At 34.1% G+C, this 20,123-nt stretch overlaps 1 protein-coding gene across 2 annotated transcripts in view; it reads right to left on the bottom strand.

Moving 5' to 3' along the window:
* LOC145675990 (uncharacterized) overlaps positions 1 to 20,123 on the bottom strand; it is a 179,991-nt gene that overhangs the window by 102,667 nt on the left and 57,201 nt on the right. For both annotated transcript variants that reach the window (XM_081746822.1, XM_081746823.1), the window contains exons 6-8: positions 17,688 to 17,933; positions 9,526 to 9,901; positions 1,643 to 1,723 (exon numbers count right to left, since the gene is read on the bottom strand). In XM_081746822.1, coding sequence (XP_081602948.1) covers positions 1,643 to 1,723; positions 9,526 to 9,901; positions 17,688 to 17,933 — 703 coding nt within the window. The remainder of the gene's footprint in view (positions 1 to 1,642; positions 1,724 to 9,525; positions 9,902 to 17,687; positions 17,934 to 20,123) is intronic.

Below are 20,123 nucleotides of genomic sequence, written 5' to 3'. Positions count from 1 at the left end.
GTATTGGCTATTTTAAATAAGTACTTTGACTTCCATGAGTTCTTCTCCCTGAATTCTGGAATGCGTCATACAGCACTACTAGCAGCTTAGTTTTAGAGTATGCTTGCTTTGTGTTGGATCAGCTGTATGAGGAAACGAGGACTTTGTGTCAATTTGTAGTAATTGACACCTCCATGTGACGTAGGTATCATGTGGTTGTTCTTTCCGTTTTCTCACTCATGACCTCAGAAGGACAGTCGGATCAAAAGCAACTGCGAAAGCACAATCTTGGTGATTTTTTGTGGTGATTCGATTCCGTGCTCACTGGCTGTAGTCATCACGCCTTGAAGCATTTTGTGACTTTTCGTCTTTCGATGTCATGGACGTTTGACGATTAAGTTCTTCGAGTCTCCAGGACTTTTACAACAACGCATTTCGTTATCTGCGAGAGAGAGGAGGAATGTGATACAACATCGACTTTGGGTGAGACCGTTCTAAATTAATTGCTTTCTTTGCCCTTTCACACTTTAATTGCTACCAATAGTTATTGCTTGAATCATGAGTTTTATTTCAAATATATTCTTCATAGTTTCATGGTAGAGGCAGGTACCGATCATTACGTTTGGTGCCTACGTCTCACATGATCAATACTATTTGGAAATGTTAAAAGTCTTACCGCAATCGTCGGAACAGTTATATTACCATTTTAAAATGTTAAATCTTACCGCAGTCGCCGGAACATTGTATTACCATTTTGAAATGTTAAATATTAAGCAATCGTTGTATTTGTTATTAATTGTCAATAACTAAAAGATACAAGTGAAGGTTATATATCCCCAACTTTGTTCGACGTTGTGTTCTTTAGTCTTAATACAACAATATTTTCTCGTTAATATGCGTATAAACGTGTTGGATAAATACCAAAATTCATCAGAAGCACTTTTTCATATTTGACAATGATTGACTACATTTTCAACATAACCGAACATTAATAAACTAAAAGTTAACTTCTTAGAATAGCAATCCAGGAAGGACTATGCCCTTTAGGACAGCTGTTTAGTTAATTACCTCTAGAGTCTCGTAATTTCAAAGTGTGACGTATGTTAGTTTGGATGCTCTATTCAATGGTGTTAGTTTCTGTCAAATGCTGACGTCTACACTATAAGATTTTACCAAGAGCCGATATTCAGATCTCCCGGTAATCACATAAATGTACACCTTCACAATTAGACGACACAAGTTTTAGATATACACACATAGAATAGTAAAAACACTAACACAATTAAAAAGGAAGTTAATCCTAAATTTTAGCGCGTAACAATTTATCTGGTAGGTGGGAAAGAAGTAAAAATAAATTACTATGGTAAAGAACGGATGGATACTGGGTGCCATTATGGCAGCACTGCATACATTTTTCTCCTTTCCTCCCTTTGCCATATTACTTTTCTTTCCATTTCACCCTCTTTCTATCTAATAAAACGATATGCAAATGTTTGTAGTTATATACATTAATATATATATATATATATATATATATATATATATATATCTTGTGATGTTCTTTCCTACTTTAGTTATTCGTTCTTCATACCCGTTACGAATTTCTTAGTTCAAATTATGTAAAACCTCAAAACTATTCAGATAATATGAACTGAAAAGATACCTGTTTTCAACATGACCACACCAGGCAACATTACGTTCCTGCTCCATAAACCAACTGTCCTCAAATCTTCGTTAAGAAAACCTGGAAGACAAATTAGGATAGAAAAGTTCTTTTACGTATATAGAATACAAATAACATTCATCTTGAAACGTCACTACGTATTAAACTAATACCAGTTGATTATAATGAAACTGACTGTGCTCAGATTGGTACAGCATGTGCTGAAATAAGCGTAGGAATTTAAAATTTCATCGATATCCTAATCAAGAAGTATGCACATGAATTATACAGAACTAAAATTAGTTCATTTTTTTGTCACTAGGTGAACATGTGGCGCTGTAGGCAGTCAAAAAGTGGACTTCTCCGTAAGTCGGTCAGTGTGTTCTTTCGATGTCGGTGGCATTGCCTAACCGTTGTGTGAGTTTCCTGGTTGGTGTTTGGTGATACGTGTTGATTCCTTTAGTGAACTGACTGTTTGAAAATTAAAGTTGAACTTTTCCATGTGAAACAATAGTTCTTGAAAAGAAAGATCATGTACTGTTAATGAAGTTGTGTCAGCAGAATGGCAGCAATAGCAACGCTGCATTGCGGTAATATCGCAGACAGAAAGGGATGAGAAAAATGTCCTTATATTAATGGTAGTAAAGAATATAAACAAATTCGAGGAAACAAAACCGGAGAAGGAAAGGAGGCCCGTCACCATAGAAGTTGTTGCTAATCGTGCAGCACATGCCTCAAATTCTGCAACCAGTGCTCGAACTGTCATGTGAATCCAGGCATTCTCTCAAATAACGCTGTATGGCACTTTTTTTTTTCTCGAGGGAACATGCTGTACAGAGCATGACTGGCGTATACTGAAAGACTCGATTCTCCATTGCCAAAAATATGGCACCAATATCCTGTCAAAGCAGTCTCTGAGCGGAACAATTCGTACGTACAAGCAGGAGGACGGACCGTGACGAAGTCATGTTATCTGATAGTAACGTGTGTCGTATCAAAAAAGTAAGAAACCCAAAATAAACGTTTCTGAATGGAAGAATGTGTTAAAAGTAAGACGTTAAGGGATGGTGGGAAAGCATACATAAACACAAAAGCTGTGGTGGCGAAAAAAAAAAAAAAGGTAGTGTAACAACGCTGTATGGGTTAAGGTTATTATTAAACAATTGCAATAAACAGTATGGTACATGAAACCTTCGCCTTTTCACACCATAGCTTTTACACATTTAGATTAGTGTCATGCATTCACATGCCTTATAGTATTTCTGTACATTCCACTTGAAAAATCTTTAGTAGTCTGCCACGTGGCTAAAGGCTACAAACTAGTCAATCATATGGTTATTACACAACAATTAATATTGTGATTGCATAATGTTTTTATTATTTTTCCCCCTTATAGTCCAGAAACATGCTACAGGTTTTCTCCATTTTTCTCGAATTCAATCAAATGTGCCATATAGAGTTATTTGCGGAAATGCTTCAATTGTCTCTTCTCTGGTTAACAGTTCGCAAAGGTTTGCAGTGCACTTTACACTAGTATCTCTACAAGATTCATATTGTGCACCTTTGCAATCCCAAGATTTTCCACAACGCCATCAGTTTTCCCCTAAGTTTTCAGCACGTATAAAGTGAATAGCATGTAACTGAGGAATATTCTGTGAATGGACGAGGCGCGCTTCATTTTAGACGGTACAGTGAATACACGGAAATGTCGCATATAAGGTTCAACTAATCCACACGTGCAGAATCAACCACTGCACCCAGTTTACGTGAATGCTTTGTGTGATTTCACAAGTTCCTTAATTCTTAATCGTTTTTCTTTGAGAAGATGACACCTCGAGGGCCTGTTAGGTATACAGTGATATTTGCACGTTGAAGTTACCTTCTTGTGTAGTGCAACACAGGATTCCAGGTTTCCAAACGCAACTTTGATCATACCACTATTTTCATGGAAGATAGGACAGCACACGTCGCTTGCCAAGAGAAAAGCTTACTGCGAAAATACTTCAATAGCGACCGCATCAAATCTAGGCAATTTACAGATAAGTGGCGTGCAAGACACCCCGACCTAAATCCATGTGCCTTCTGGTTGTGGGGAAATTTGAAAGGTTGTGAGCGACGTATCCGGTCTCTGCCTGATCTAAAAGCAAGCATCCAAAGACTTGTTGCTTTGATTTCACCAGAAATGTTGTGAATAACTGCCGACTATGCAGTGTTAGACATGCAGCATGTTGCTGAGTCGGGAGGCCATATTGAACGGTTAATGTAACCATAGTTTCTAATAAACGTGCCAGAGCCATCATAATCACGTGTTCCATCTTTCCTGCCTGTTTACTGTATTCATAGGACGTTCTGAATGCTTATCATCGCTACATTTTTAGCAGTTGACAATTTTTTTTTTTTTAAATAATTCGCGAATGCATTACTTCTGAATCATTTTCCCGATGTTTTTATTATGTTTTCTTCTGTTTTTATCCTCCGTGAATGAGTCTCTGGGGAAGGGACGAAAGCTGAAAACTAGACGGATTTTCTGGAATTACAGAAGTAAAATATCAGAAATTATTGGTTCATAAATGCTGACTGCAATGGTGAAAATTGTTCTTGCACGAGAATGGACCTTGAGGTTTGCATATATATAAACAAAATACTTTTTATAAACAATCGTGTTTGTAGCTTAATAATAGTATTGTGTTAATATTTATTCAGGGTTCCCTGATCCAAATTTCATTTTGGTTCTTTCACGAGAATACGGTAATATTCGAAAATAATCCTTTCTGTTGGCGATTTTCTGTAATATTTGTATTTCATCTATTGAATATTTCAAATTAAATTTATATGAACCAGAATTACAACTATTCGGGTTTTTATTTTCTAATGTATTCTTTTACTCTGGTGAAAATGTTTGTATTAGTATTTTTTTTATATTTTTTATTTAATTTTGTTTATTTATTTCTTTTTTATCATTTTAACGTAACAGATTCTTGTAACTCTCATTTTATATTCTGTAATATATAGAAAACTGTTAATAAGTATTCGCTCCCGGGAGAATTTACTTTTTCCAGGAAGAAACAAAACACACGTGTATACCCCGCAAAATTACATATATTGTTATGTTTACGTATGGTGATTTAAAGATTTATGCACTGCCTGAAAAAATCGTCTGTAGTGGATTTTTTCCTGGATGGATTTAAGATAGCTCCCAAAATTCGTACAGCAGCCTCATTGGTTCTGTCTATGTTGGGAACAAATACACTTATATTTCCAAAAATAACCAGTAAAATCTCGTAAGAGAAGCACGTAAATGATAGTCTCTTACGTACAGTTTAATATTAGCATATTTTTTATATAATTTATTTAGAAGAAAAATACATGAATTTTTTTTCTTTTCAAATCACCTACATGGTATCTCAAAAGTATGCTACTAATACGATCAAACTTTATAGGTATGTAAAACACAATAACGTAAAATAACATATAATTAATACATTTTAAAATATCATTCGAGATCATCATATAAATAGAAAAAATACAATACAGAAACTAATATACTATATACATGTATGGCAAGCTCCATTTTTCACGGGTAATGCTCTTCGGAACTCCAGAAGACACACCAACTCGGCGGTTCGAAACGCCATACTCCCCATCCTGACAAGTATTCTATTAATAATATAACTGAACAGTTATAAGTAATGTTGAACATAAAGGAAAACAAACTTCTTGAAAGAAAAAACGGAAACGAAAAGTACAATTATGTTGTTCGTTTCGCAAAATTATTTTTATTATATTCGCTGTAGAGAAGCCAACTTTACTTTCCGCTTCCACAAGTGTGATGGCTAACTCTGATTGTATCTTCCAATCAATGTTATTATTTTACTACTATTATAGTCAGTGTTCGAAGTGAAAAAAAAAAAAAAAAAAAAAAGAAGAAGAGGTGGTATGTTTTCTTACGATTTTGACTCGCGGCATACCGGCTATATAAATGCTGAAATAAGTTTTTCATTTCATTTCATTTATTTGCCTGCTTCAATAGCTTACAAAGCGTGAGAAATTCTCATGTAAGCATTACAGTTGTAAGAAAAAAAAGCTATATTGTCAAGTACCAGAGGTATACATCATGCATCTTTCTAAAATACAAAACCACATAATAGGATATATTAAGTATAAAAACGTAATTAGGTAACTGTACCACACCAGGCATGTACTCACGAGTATCTGTTACCAACTCTTCACTTAATGAATCATTTAAATATTCTTTAATGGTGTAATAGCACTTTTCAGCGAGTAGATTATATAACGTCTTACCAAGAATGGAAACATTGGTCATATTTTTCAAGTACAGAGGAAACTTATTATACAATCTGACACAATTCATGTACACGGTTTTCCTTATATTAGCATATTTTTGATGTATTACAAATATGTCACTACCTTGCCTTGTATTACGGCAATGAACATTTATGTTAAAGATAAAAAGATGCTTGTTTTTCACAGTAAAAAGAATAGATTTATAGATGTATAAGCTGGGGAGTGTTAATATTTTTGCTTCTATGAAAACCTTTTTACATGTCGATTTCGTGGATAATCCAAAAATTATTCTAATCGATTTCTTTTGCAATCGGAAAGTGCTTAAACTATTTTCAGCAGATCCCCAGTGTATTATGCTGAAGTTAATTAATGAATTAAACTTGGCGTAGTAAAAGCTAAGGAGTGTTTCTCGCGACACAGTACCTTGAAGTTTGTATAAGGCAAAACACACGCTACTTAGTTTCTTGTTTAAAGTGGAGATATGAGCAGACCATGAAAGATCATCACTTATGATTACACCTAAAAGCTTTGTCATGCAAGAATATTGGAGTAAGTTAGAAGATATTTTTATTCTAGGTGATATATGCGGTTTTCCTGGAAAATGAAAATGCAAGAGAATCGATTTATCATGATTTATAATTAACCTATTTGCTGTTAACCATTTTACTAATTTGTCCGTTAAAAATGTCAGATTTCCTCTCAACTTCTTCTATTGAATTTCCTGATATTATCATACTGATGTCATCAGCATATAGAATACATTTTGCTGGATACATATATTCTAACAAGTCATTTATATATATCCGGAAGAGAATAGGACCCAAAATGAAACCTTGAGGAACACCTCTGACTATAGTTGATAAAGACGAACAAGTTGTTTGAAACCCATCTGCAGCTAATTTAGATATTTGTACCGCTTGTTGTCTACTAGACAAATAAGAGAGAAACCAGCTGTGAGCTACTCCTCTAATATAATAAGCATACAACTTGCTTAAAAGAATAGCATGATCAATTGTATCAAAAGCTTTGGATAAGTCGATGAATAGGCCAACAACATACTTACTGTTTTTTAATTCAAGAGCTATATTTGACATGTAATCAAACAAGGCAGTTTGAATACTTTTCTTATTTTGGAAGCCATGTTGTGAAGGTGATAGTAAGTTATATGACTTCAAAAAATTGCAGAGTCGTGACTTCATTACATACTCATAAATTTTTGAAAACGTGGAAAGAATGGAGACTGGGCGATAATTCCTTACATCATGCATACTGTCCTTTTTATGGAGTGGAGTTACTTTTGCCACTTTTAACACTGATGGAAAATATCCTTTCTCAAGAGATAGGTTTACTAAATAACAGAGATGATTTACAATGAAAGGAAAACAAAATTTATTAACAGTCACTGGAACTTCATCATGGGTAAGTTGCCTAAAATATTACGTTTCTATTTACAAAATTACTGAAAACCATTGGAGAGATTCTCTGTAGTTACAGGGGGGGGGGCATGGAGAGACTTTGATCCCCGCCAACAACTTTCTGAAAGAAAAAAAAAGAAAAAATTCCCTTTATGTTGTATTATAGAGAATTATACACAATAATGCTCAAAAACGGAGTTTTTATATCAACAATGTCCTGCGGGAAAACTCCCGGACCCCTCACTCGAATGAGGGGTATTTCAAAGCCCCGGAAGATCCGGCCTCCACAGCAGATAACCCCTAAATTCCCCATGCTTAAAACACATTTATGTGCATTAAGGCAAGAAGACACACATACACATAAGAAATACACAATTCAATATGCCACATCAAAATATAAACTAGATTAACTTCTTTAAAGACATCTCATTTTAAAAACAAAAGGTAGGAAAAAGATAACAAATATGTCGGTGTTGTCAACTTAGAAATTATTTTTACGGAAGAAATAAAATCCTTTTACGTGCAAAACTATTCGTTTATTCCTGTGTATAAAAATGGATTTATCAAAGATATTTAGCATCTACTCTCCAGGGATGGTACGTCTTGATCACGAAAAAATCAGATGAGGTATGGCATATTACCGCATACCGTCTCACTTCGACCACTGATTATATTGTTATAAACACTACTTAAGATCAAGTTTGAAATGAAATGAAATCTTTCAGTTTAACGGTCCTCGATTATGTCCTTTAGACTAAGGGAGTGCATGGTGATGGAAGAATCGGTGAGAATGGGAAAGGAAGCGGGAGTACTCCGAGTAAACCCACGAGCACGATGTTGTCCACTACAAACTTATTTGGGTGGGAATCGAACCAGGGACCTCACGCACCAGAAGTAAGCGCTCTATCACTGAGTTACCTTCCTCCATAAAGATCTAGTACAATACAAGTATTTGTATTCTATCTCAGAGTGATAAGACAATCCCTTATTGATTAGAACATATATTGCAAGGATCCCCACATCACGACAGACGCACGTGTCAACTCAACACGTGCTATTGTTTATAAACAACCTAGCAGACAAGAAGCCGACACGGAGGACACCGAGAAATACCGAAAGCAGACGGACCTCACGGAAGGACCCGTGGAGGACAAATAAAAGGAGGACCACCGAGGGACCCAGCATCAGTCGTCCAACTGATCAAATCACTTACACCACCCTGAGGTCGCACTGGACTAGGGGCCCTTTCTACAATCAAGCCTTGCGAAGCTGCCTGGAGCTGACGGGGCTATCCTTCCAGACTCACCGAATCGGCAGGTGCCTTGGAGACTGCCTTGAGAGAAGGGGCACTGTGCAAAACACCTATTCTCTTCTACTTGGACATTAACGAGAAAACAGTATTGTACTCTTTATAATCAAAGACGTTTTGTATTTATCAAATTTTATAATAAATTGGTGAAGGGGATAAATCTAGGTCCATTATTGACTCTACCAAAATCATTACAATATATAGATACCATGTGATATAAGGAGTTCATATTTTACACTCTGAAGTCCATCTGTCTTACACTATCTTGCACTCTTAACTCTATTTAGTTTCACACATGGAAATCTGACAACAACAAGAGCTCTTTTTGTTGAGATTAAGCGTTTCTTTCCAGCACCGAGGCTACATAAAATGTGAACCTACAATTTGTAGTAATGGAATCCGAACCATCGTAATCCGTTCCTAGTTCAATTCTCTCTCCCACCGGGAATCGAACCCGAGATAACGTGAACCGTAGGTGCACGAGCTAGCCCCTAGACCAATGGGAAGGGCTACGAAAAGAGCGTTCAAGATTAACGATTTTGACTTGATTTTGAGGTTAGCGTTCCTTTAAGCAGCGAGGCTACATAAGACATGGACCTACAGTTTAACGTAGAATTCGAATCACACGAGCTCCCGCCGGGAATGGAACCCGAGTTTCCCTTCAACACTGACGACTAATGATCAACTGAGAGTCAGTGACAGTATCACCTGTTGTTTTTTCTATAACTTCATAAAAACGAAAAAATAATATATTAATAATAAACAACTTTATGCTTATTCGAGTGTAAATCTCACTGCATGTAAAACGAATAAATAAATAAATAAATAAATAAATAAGTAAATAAATTTCTTACCGACTGTATGTACGTTCTCTGCAAGAAGTTTCTCCACCACTGACAAGAGAGATCCTCCATACGCTTTTTCGTAGAGAACCACTGCTAATTGTGCCAACGGATGGAACAATGTACTGACATCAATACTTATGAAATCTAATATACGAACAGCGAGAGTTTTACGCAACTGTACATCGGTAAACTCGTTAACAAGCACATCCGGGAAAGAAGAGATCACATTCCAACTTATATATCCATCAAGCCAGGACTCACATTCCATGAGGGGGCCTTTCATTATAATATTTTTATCTTTAGGGCACTGGAACCGGCCTGGTACAGAATATGGCGGAAACCTTGGGTCTTCAAACTCCATACGGAATGTCTTTGGTCTTGCAGCCTATAAATAATAATAATAATAATAATAATAATAATAATAATAATAATAATAATAATAATAATAATAATAATAATAATAATAATAATAATAATAATAATAATGTTGAAATGTTTATTGGGAACAAACAGCTTACAGCCTCAAAGTGCCCCCGAATAAAGATTATACAAATATAGAGCGCATGCATATAAACATAATATACAAATGAAAACACACAAACACACAAAAAAAAAACATGCAATGGCTATTACAGATGAAAATACAATGAAAGTCATAAAGGAAAAAACAAATAAGCTTAATTATCATCTCAAGTAACATCTCAAACAAAATACACCCAGTCATAACACTAAAATAATAACATAATAAAATGAGTATACAATAGAGAGGGAAAAAAAAATTCGTATATAACATATTAAAAAAGGGCACGTAGATATAAACATAATATTACAAATGAAAATACAATGAAAATCATAAGAAGAATATAAGCATAATTATCAACTCAAGTGACACCTCAATTAAAATACACTCATTCATAAGATAAAAATGATAACATAATGAAATGAGTATACAAAGGAATAAAAAAAAATTGCGTATGACATATTAAACTCATGAGGAAGATAAAAAAAAGAAGTGTAGTATCCAAAAAAGGAACAAGGATAGAGAAGGAAGATGATAGGAAAAAAGAAAGAAAGAAAAAGGAGAAAACAGGAAAAAAACCTAAAAAACCTTAATTTTTTTTCAAATGGCACCTTACAAGTTAAATAAGAAAAAAAATATATATATCCTTTAGAATTTTAATTAATTGTGAGCGGATTTTAACAAAGTTACTTTGAAAGATATCTAGAGCATAGTAATACTTGTTGGCTGTATCTATAGTTTTATAAATTGAACATTTCAGAGTAGGAACATTCGAAACAAAAGGTACAAAATTTCTAACATTGCGATAAGGAATTCTTATTGACCATAGATCATCAATAGAAAAAACACCTTGAAGAATATTATGAAAGAAACTCAAATCAAAAATACACCACCTATCAGTTAGAGGTAATAGATAAAGCTCTTTAGATATGCAAGACAAGCTCATATCTTTGAACTTTTTAAATTTCCATCATAACCAAGCTAAAAAATTGTTTTGAACAGATTCTATAGCATTTACAAAATACTTAGTTTCACTATTCCAAATAGCAGTGCCGTACTCCAAATGGGAACGCACGTTGCAAATGTACTAAGTCTTACAGGTGTTGACATTCGAAAAATTGAGGCAAAGCCATTTTAACATAGCTAAGTTTTTCCTAGCCTTAGAAGTTATTATTACCTGTTAATGCTTGCAAAATAATAGCTTGTTATCTAAAATTATCCCTAAATCCTTGGCATAGGCTCCAAAATCGATTCTCTGTTTACCAACTGTGTAATTATACAAAAGGAGATCAGTTTATCTTGAGAAAGTTATACCTTTAGTTTTAGTAATATTGAAAGGCAAGAAATTGTTTTCTGACCACGTGACCACTAATTCAATATTCTCTTGTAAGGATACTTGATCTTGAAGGGTTTTAATTTCCTTAAAATTTTTTGTCATCGGCATACATCAGATATCTGCAAGTTAACTTCTCAGGTAGGTCATTTACATACAACAAAAACAACAACGGACCGAGATTGGTGACTTGAAGCACACCAGATGTTACATTATGAATAGAAGACATATTACCATTATACCTTACTTTGAATTTCCTATAATTTAAATACGAATCTAGCCACCTTATTATTTGATTCGATAATTTGTATTTATGCAACTTACTTATTAATAAGTGATGAGGTAATTTGTCAAAAGCTTTGGCAAAATCAAAGTAAATAACATCAGTCTGACCACCCGATCGAATAACAGACAACAAACTATGAACAAAGCATGCCAAATTTGTCATAACTGATTTACCATTTATAAAGGCATGTTGATTCATGTCTTACTGATCACATACAGCATTATACAATTAGTTGTACATTATTTTTTCAAAAATTTTAGTAATAATATTAATTATAGAAATTGGTCTATAATCATTAATTTTGTCCCCTTTAGTCTTAGGTATTGGTGTTACAGCTACAATTTTCCAAGCTTCAGGATACATATTTTCATTTAAACTCCAATTAAGCAAGGATGCTAACCTGGTGAAATTACCTCAGCCACACCTTTTATAATAAAAACAGGTATTCCATCTATACCAGACGTAGATTTAGTCTTTAAGGATTTAATAGCATCTCTTACATTTTTAGTTGTAATAGGAGGTAGTTTCCTTTCATAGAAAGTTTCTGGTGATGTTGAATAATTATTTGTATTACTAATATTTGAAAATGTCTAGTAGACTGATGCAAAGTACTCTGCAAATAAATTTCTCAAGACTCACAGTCAGTAACCAAAGAATCATTTACTAAAAAAAAAAAAATGAAATGAAATCTTTGAGTTTTATGTCCCACGGTTATGCCGGTTAGGCTAAAGGAGACGGTGATGATGAGTAATGAATGAAATTGTGGAATGAAAAAAGTGGGAGGAAACGGGAGAACCCCAAGAAAACCCACACACACGGTGTTTGTCCACCACAAAGTTCACTTGGCGGGGGCTGGGATCGAACCCGGGACCCCAAGCACCAGAGGTGAACGCTCTACCACTGAGCCACCGCGGCCCCAGAATCATTTACTACAATTCTAGTTGCAGTTTTTTTTACCCTTGGATACACATCTCCAAAATTTCTCAGGATTGCTTTTTAATTGATTTTCCATTTTAATATAGTAAATACGTTTGTCATCTTTTAATTGAGTCTTAAAGGCCTTGCGGTAATTGACAAATAATAAATAGTCTTCATGATTTAATGTAATTTTATACCTTTTGTGTGCTAAATTCTTTGCTTTTAATAAAGACACAGATTTTTTGGTGTACCAACAAGGATATTTAATGTTCTTGGCCTAGATTTCGGAATATTTGTTTCCATAGCTAATACAATTGCTTTTTCAAAATCCAAAACAGTTTCATTTATATCTGGTTTTAACAAGATATTATACCAATCATTATTAGCTAGTTATTGATATAATGCGTAATAATCACCTCTAACAAATTGAAAACGTTCAGAGAACTTTTTTTTTTTTTTTTTTTTTTTTACAACCTTTAGGTAAAAACACAATGGTTTCAATCGGATAATGAAAAGTATCAGGATGCACCATACACTGAATAGTTTTTCTTGATATAGAAGTAGCATTTATGATAATAAGATCAAGAGTAGAAACTGAGGGTTCAACACACAGGTTAGTATCCCCCCCCCCCCAAAAAAAAAAAAAAAAACAGACAATTGCTGAAACTTCAATTTGGAATAATAATGTATTCCTGGAAGCTGCTCATTATTTAACCAATCAATTTTGGATATGTTGAAATCACCAAAAATCAATATATCATTTTCCAGAGGATTCAACATACTAGAAATATGGTTCAAGTAATTTTCAAAATTCACAGGGGAAAAAGTTGGTTGAAAATAAACACACGATATTAAGAGATTCTTTCCAGTATTACATTTTAGTTCAATCCACACACATTCACTTATAAGCCGCGGTGGTTCAGTGGTAGAGCGTTGCATGTATATACTCCACTGTATGATGTCTCTACATCAAACTCTGGTTCGATCGCAGCTCCCGCCAAGTGAACTTCGTTGTGGACAAACACCTTTTTTGTGGGTTTTCTCGGGGTTCTCCCATTTTCTCCCACTTTCTTCATTCCACCATTTCATTCATTTCTCATAATCACCGTCTCCTTTAGCCTCTTCGGTATAACCGTGGGACGTAAAACTTAAAGATTTCATTTCATTTTTTCACCTCTTCACAAGTAGAAAGAGCACGGTGGCTTAGCGTTAGAGGGCGAATTGTTCCTGATTTGATCCCAAGACACGAGTTTGTGGTAAGACAACATCATGTCCGTGAGTTTTCTTGTTGTCTTCCCGTTTAATCCCAAATCTTCATCCCACCAATTATTTCATAGTATTTCACTTTCATAGATCATCCATCATCTTTAGCCTTACGAAACAACCAAAATTTATCAGTAAAAAGTTCAGTACCGTGATCTACGTTCGCCACTTTCAACAAGTGCAGCAGTTGATTACGTAGTTCTCCAAGCGTCATTAGATTTATGTCACGCTCTTCCCACTTAGGATAAACGACACTAAGGACCACTATTGAAGTTAAGTCACCATGAAGTAAATTCGCCGTAAGTGACAAATGTATCACCGAACTGAAATTTTTTTTTTTCGATTAATTTGGATGGGTTTTATTCCTTCAATATTCAAATAACGGAATACAAATATTGTTTCTCATTGCTGTGCCTCATCTTCACGTGGCTGCGATGTTGTCGCGTTCCAGTCCTCTACCGTGCTGCTACCTGTCAGTCATTCTCCAAATAATGAGAATTTTACTCTTGTCAACTTACAGGACAATTAAACAGTGTTTTAAACTTTTACTATATTATTTTTAAGGTTTTCATTTGATTTCTACTCGTAGCATTTGAAAAATTCCAAGAACTAAATACCATCTTTTCACATTTTAAAACACATCATAACGATAACATTTATAAATATGTATATGTTGATGTGGACAATAGTCCGTAACGTATGATACCATTTTCTTCTATGGCCAGACCTGAACATTTAAGTTGTCAAGTTTTGTGGACAGACATCTATATAGTTTAAATATAACACGCAAAGGAGTCATTAACAGTGAATATATTTTCAATTATAAAGAAGTAATTTTGTAAAAATAGAAAGGTAAATGCAGAAAATCTTCGGAAAATACATCAGTTTACATATATTTTAGGCTTGTGTATAGCCCGCTCCCCCCAGTTCTTTGTCACCGGAACTGGAAGAGTCACTACTACTACTACTACTACTACTTATATCCAGAACAGAACCCAACCAACCCCTGCGGGGCTTCTAACCCGTTCCTACTACTACTACTACTAGTATTGCTACTAACTACCACTACTACTACTACTTATACTAAAACCTCCTTACCACAAGATTTACATCTTCAATCTTTATAACATGCGATTCCGATTCATTATGAATCGTTAGAATCACTATGACTCGTTAAAAATCACTGGGGGGAGCGGGCTATACTCAATCCATATTTTATCTTGAGTATTATCATTGAATATTTAATAAGTAAACTACGCTTTAATTAGTTCCAAAAATTCTAATATAACGATTTAAATTACTCTCTGAGCAAAACAGTAGTACGTTTATTGTAAAAATTAACAACGTGTAACAGTTTCGCCAACTATTCACTTGGCTTCACGAGACACTATAAATACTCTAGTAATGGTAGATTATATGGTTATATTATACATGAAGCTGCATCAGTTCCCGAAGGAGCAGGATGCTAATACTTTTAAGGATTATTCGTTGAGTATGTACGAACTTACAAAGGGGGTAACAAAGCGACTTCCATTTACTTATCGACTGATACGAAAATAAAAAAGAACGTACCTGTACTTTATATTTGCATGTGTAGTGCCCTTGTAGTTTATCTATGACTGTGTGGGGGGAAGGGGGGATTTAACGCATATCGCATGTCTTGTGCACATGGATACTTCTTACTATTGCACTACGTAGAAAATTTATGGTATTTCATGTAGAAGTGGTAATAGAGCACAGAAGAAACGCAGATCAGGGGGTTCTCATGTATACTATTACCGATTATTTATATAAGAGACAGCGAAACAATTCCTGAATGCTGATTGGCTACCAAAGGCTACTTCAGTCAATCTCTTCAATCACAAAATCAGAATATAAAGCAGAATTCTCTAACCCCCTTTCCCCCTAACACCATTAGCGGGGGGAAAGGGAACGTACAATACAAGTTAGATATGAGGAGCATATATAAGACATTTACGATTAAATGAACCAGAGAAGTCAGCATTAGCGCAACATGAATTAGAACAGCAAAAAAAAAAAAAAAAAAAAAAAAAAAAGTTTAAAAATGCATCCGTTATATGCAGATCCACTCAAGAATATAAAAGATTATTAAGACAGAGAGGAACGTTTGGAATTAAGTGATATTGGAATATTTTATTACTATAACAACAAGAATTTTAGAAAGGATAAAAAAAAAAAAAAAAAAAAAAATCGAAAGATTGCAATTTGGGCCAATAATTAATTTTGGATCAGAGGCCACATAATTTTTAAACGGTCCCTAAATCGAGTTTGTATTTTTTTACGAAATAAGCACATCATACTGAGTTAAGTGATAGTTTGGATTTGGATACACTATTATGTAGTTCTCCAGATATAAGGCCTACAAGAAAATTTTTGCCTGAAATATATTGGATCTTTCGATCCAATAAAAAAAAGAGAATAAAAGAAATAATAATAATAATAATAATAATAATAATAATAATAATAATAATAATAATAATAATAATAATAATAATAATAATAATAATAATAATAATAAATGAAACTGTTTTAATATTGAATGAAACCGTAAATTATAACAATATTTTATTGTTTAATTTTGAAATGTAAAATTGTAAATATTAAAATTATGCTACAATAATTGTACAACAATTTCTCAATTTAATAGAATTCCGACGATGAACGCAGTCAGTGCATCTGAAGCGTAAGTTAAATATATAAAACATGGATAAAGTGCCCAAAAAATGAGTTTATTTAACAACTTTAGTTACTACCTTTATGAACTATAATAATAATAATAATAATAATAATAATACTTAATTCTTGAGTGTAATTTCACTTTTCTACTGGGTTTGTTTTAATGCGCAAGGATAATGTTATTGGTAATTGAGTTAAATAAACAGAGATAACGAGGAAATTATTTGAAATAAATATATTACTCTCTATCAGTATGAAGTTTTGAGCATTTTTCACGCATCAAGGTCACCAGATCAATATCTTATTCTAAAGTGAACTCTATTCGAAAATAATAAAATAAAATGTTCTTATGTGGATTTTTTTTTTAAATTATAATTTCATTATAACTAATTTAAATTAATTATATCTACGTTAAGAGATTTACATGAAGTCGAATGAATAAGTATTCTTTCAAACTGTGTTTCAGGTTTATTTAAAGTCCTTATAATTTTATTCTTTTGAAAACAATGGGATTACATAGTAACACTTCTAACTATACATATTAATGATGGAAAAGTTTTTAGTATCTTTTTTTCGCAGTGAATATTACAACAGGGAATTACCAATAACAGGATGTAGAATGTTTCTAAATTATGGTTTGCCAACATTCATATTTTGGAAGAGAATTATAAAACTCCCAGTATCATACTAGTGAATGATAAATACTTACATTTTTATGTAGTTATTTTCAATAGTTTTTCAAATTTAATAGTATAAATATTAATAATAAAACCACAATATATATTCAGAATCATACATCATATATTTAGAATCATACATCATATACTAAGACAACAATTTTACCAGATAAGGAGTAAACCTTTTGCATTCTATCTTCTCAGAAGTACCAACAGATGGTTGCAGCTGAGCAACCAAAATCATCGTCCCGAATAAATTAAATACACTGTACAAACAGGTAAACAATTTCCTAGTCTTTCATTTAACAGAGCACAGTTAGTGTAAATATTTGAGGTGTACTTACTGTGTGGGGTAGAAACAGACAAACACCTCAATGGCTCGACAAGCTATTTTACGACTTCATAGTTCACAAATTTATTGCTACATTTCCCCCTTGTCCCTCCTCCTTCCCTCCAAGAAAAAATCTGGGAACTTACCACTTTCATTTTCCACCAGTTTATGTTACTTCTTCTAAGATGGAGAATTGAGAAAAGCCGGTCACCCCATTTGCTTCTCAGAAAATCCTCAAAAGCTGTACATTCCACTTCAGTCTTGTTGGTCCAACTAGTTGGTGGTTCCCATTTGAAAGCAGTTTTTGGGATTTCCTTGGCCTGTAGCCATCTTTGCAATATAATAATAATGGCTCCTACTGCTTTTACGTATATGTCATGCGTCAGACACAGCTGAAATAATTAGATTTAAAGACATAAGTTTGGTGACACATTGCTAATAGATGCTAAATAGTGTGGAGTAACCTGAAATGTGTGTATTGTGTAAAAAAACAAAAAAAAAAAAAAAAAAAGGACAGTTTCATTCATTTTTAAAACTCAAATTACTTTAAATTCATTCAAATCATTAATTTAGCTATACAAAACTTTTAATCTTGAATGTACAGTCTCAGACGAACTTGTGAAAGGTTTCCACACTCATTTGTCATTGTAAATTAACCAATAAAAGTAAGATTAGTGCTTCTTTCTCTCTACATCACATTCCTTTCCGCACTGTAAGTACTACAGTCTTAACGTAGTAGTCGTGATGAATTTCTTACAAGTGTAACACGGAAGAAGAGAACAGCGACTCAATTAGAGACAACTTCCCCCCAGACACTTGGATCTTAGGCGAAGAAGTTTAACGCCACAATAAGTGTCCTGACCAACATTCAGAGACTTGAGAACAATTCACTTGGCAATCCCATTCACTGTCTCTGGAAGTTTTGACAGGATTCCAATCCAGACGTCAATTTCATCTGATTTCATCTGTTTTCATTAATTTCCAGCCAGGAAGTGAAAATACATAAAGGGGAATCTATTCCTCAGTTTAAGACAACAACATCAGCAGAAACCAGAAATACTGAGGCTAGTGCTCATTCCTATTATTTTATTAATCTTGTCTTTCCTCTTTTACCTTCTACCTAATTAGTCTTTGTTTTGTCAATCGAAATCTGTTGAGTTAAATTCATGCTAAACATAACCTCCTCCTTTATAAGTTTCTTTTGAAACATCAGTTTCGATCCCCATTACACCCCTTTGTTTAAGATAATCTAATCTAATATAAGTAAAATAAAGAGTTTGTTTGTCTGTCTGTGTGCGGCCTGGGGACCAGACAAGTGGGCCGAGAGTTACCAAATTTGGGTCACAGGTACCTTGGTCTAGGCCCAGACCAAGACAAAGCGTTTTTTTTTTAAATTTCAACCAGAGGGTTCTCAGGGGAGGGGGGCATTTACCGGGACATGTAAAAGTAGTAGGTATTACTACCGAATTCTTACTTTTCGCGGTCGCTGAGATCAATGGTAACACTTCCGTGAGCGATGACTTTCAAATTCAGTTACCACTGTATGCCAGCCGGGGTTCACCTGCGGGAAAGGGGAGGTTTCCAAGACATGTAAAAATAATTCAAAATGACCGATATTAGTGTCAAAACCATAGTTTTCGCGGTCGCTGAGATAAATGGTGATACTCCAACAGGCGTTGATTTCCAAATACAGCCTCCATGCGAAGAATGGGTATTTCAGCTAGTTTTGATAAATTAGCTTTAAGTCAGTATTTAAATCTGAGCTAATAGAACTGATGCTTGCATTGGTGTATGCTAAAGAGCGCACCTGCACAATAGTGTAACATGACTATGCTACACCAAAGCAATACCCACATTTTATTTTAATCCACCAGGTGTATCAAAAGTCCGGAGCTTTAGCCAACTCCATTATGAGTAAAGACACGAAAAAATGGAAAGAGAGGAAAGTGTTGGAAATCGGTAGTTTTCAATCTAAAATGGTGAAATTCCAATTGCACCAACCGTTTTGGCTCTACACTGGTAAAGGCGCCCTATTTTAAATGGAAAAGCGATTCCAGTTCAGCAGACCAGGGCTCATAGTGTTAAGTTGAGTTGATTTTGAGTTTAACGTCCCGTTCAGCAGCGAGGCTATATGAGACGTGGACCTACTGATTAACGTGGAATCCGAACCACATGAGCTCCCGCCGAGGGCTCATAGTGGTTTGGTCTCTTCTAAGTAGTTGAAAAGCGACCAAAATCTCATCAAAAATATCTTTAAACTTTGATGCCAAACTTGGACATAATTTGAATTTACATTTTTTTTTTTTTTTTTTTTTTTTTTTTCCAACCAAATTAGGGTCCACTGGATCATAGCTGAAATAAGTAATATTTTAACATGTTAAGATTAAAAATTATTTTACTTAAGTTTGTCAGCTAATAAAAAAATTGGATTACCTTTGTTTAGAGGTTCATTATTAATTACATACTTTGCATGGTTTTTCATTTCAACTTTGATCTGGATGGGGTAAGGCCAATTTTCATTATGTCCAATAATACAAAATTAAAGTAATGTAATTAATACATAGCATCTAGATTACCATTAA

The sequence above is a fragment of the Thermobia domestica genome, chromosome 18 (genome assembly GCF_964235325.1).
Source record: "Thermobia domestica chromosome 18, izTheDome1.hap1.1, whole genome shotgun sequence".
Classification (NCBI taxonomy): Eukaryota; Metazoa; Arthropoda; class Insecta; order Zygentoma; family Lepismatidae; genus Thermobia; species Thermobia domestica.
The sequence above is the reverse complement of the archived record's forward strand: the minus strand, read 5'-3'. Positions and strand labels throughout refer to the sequence as shown.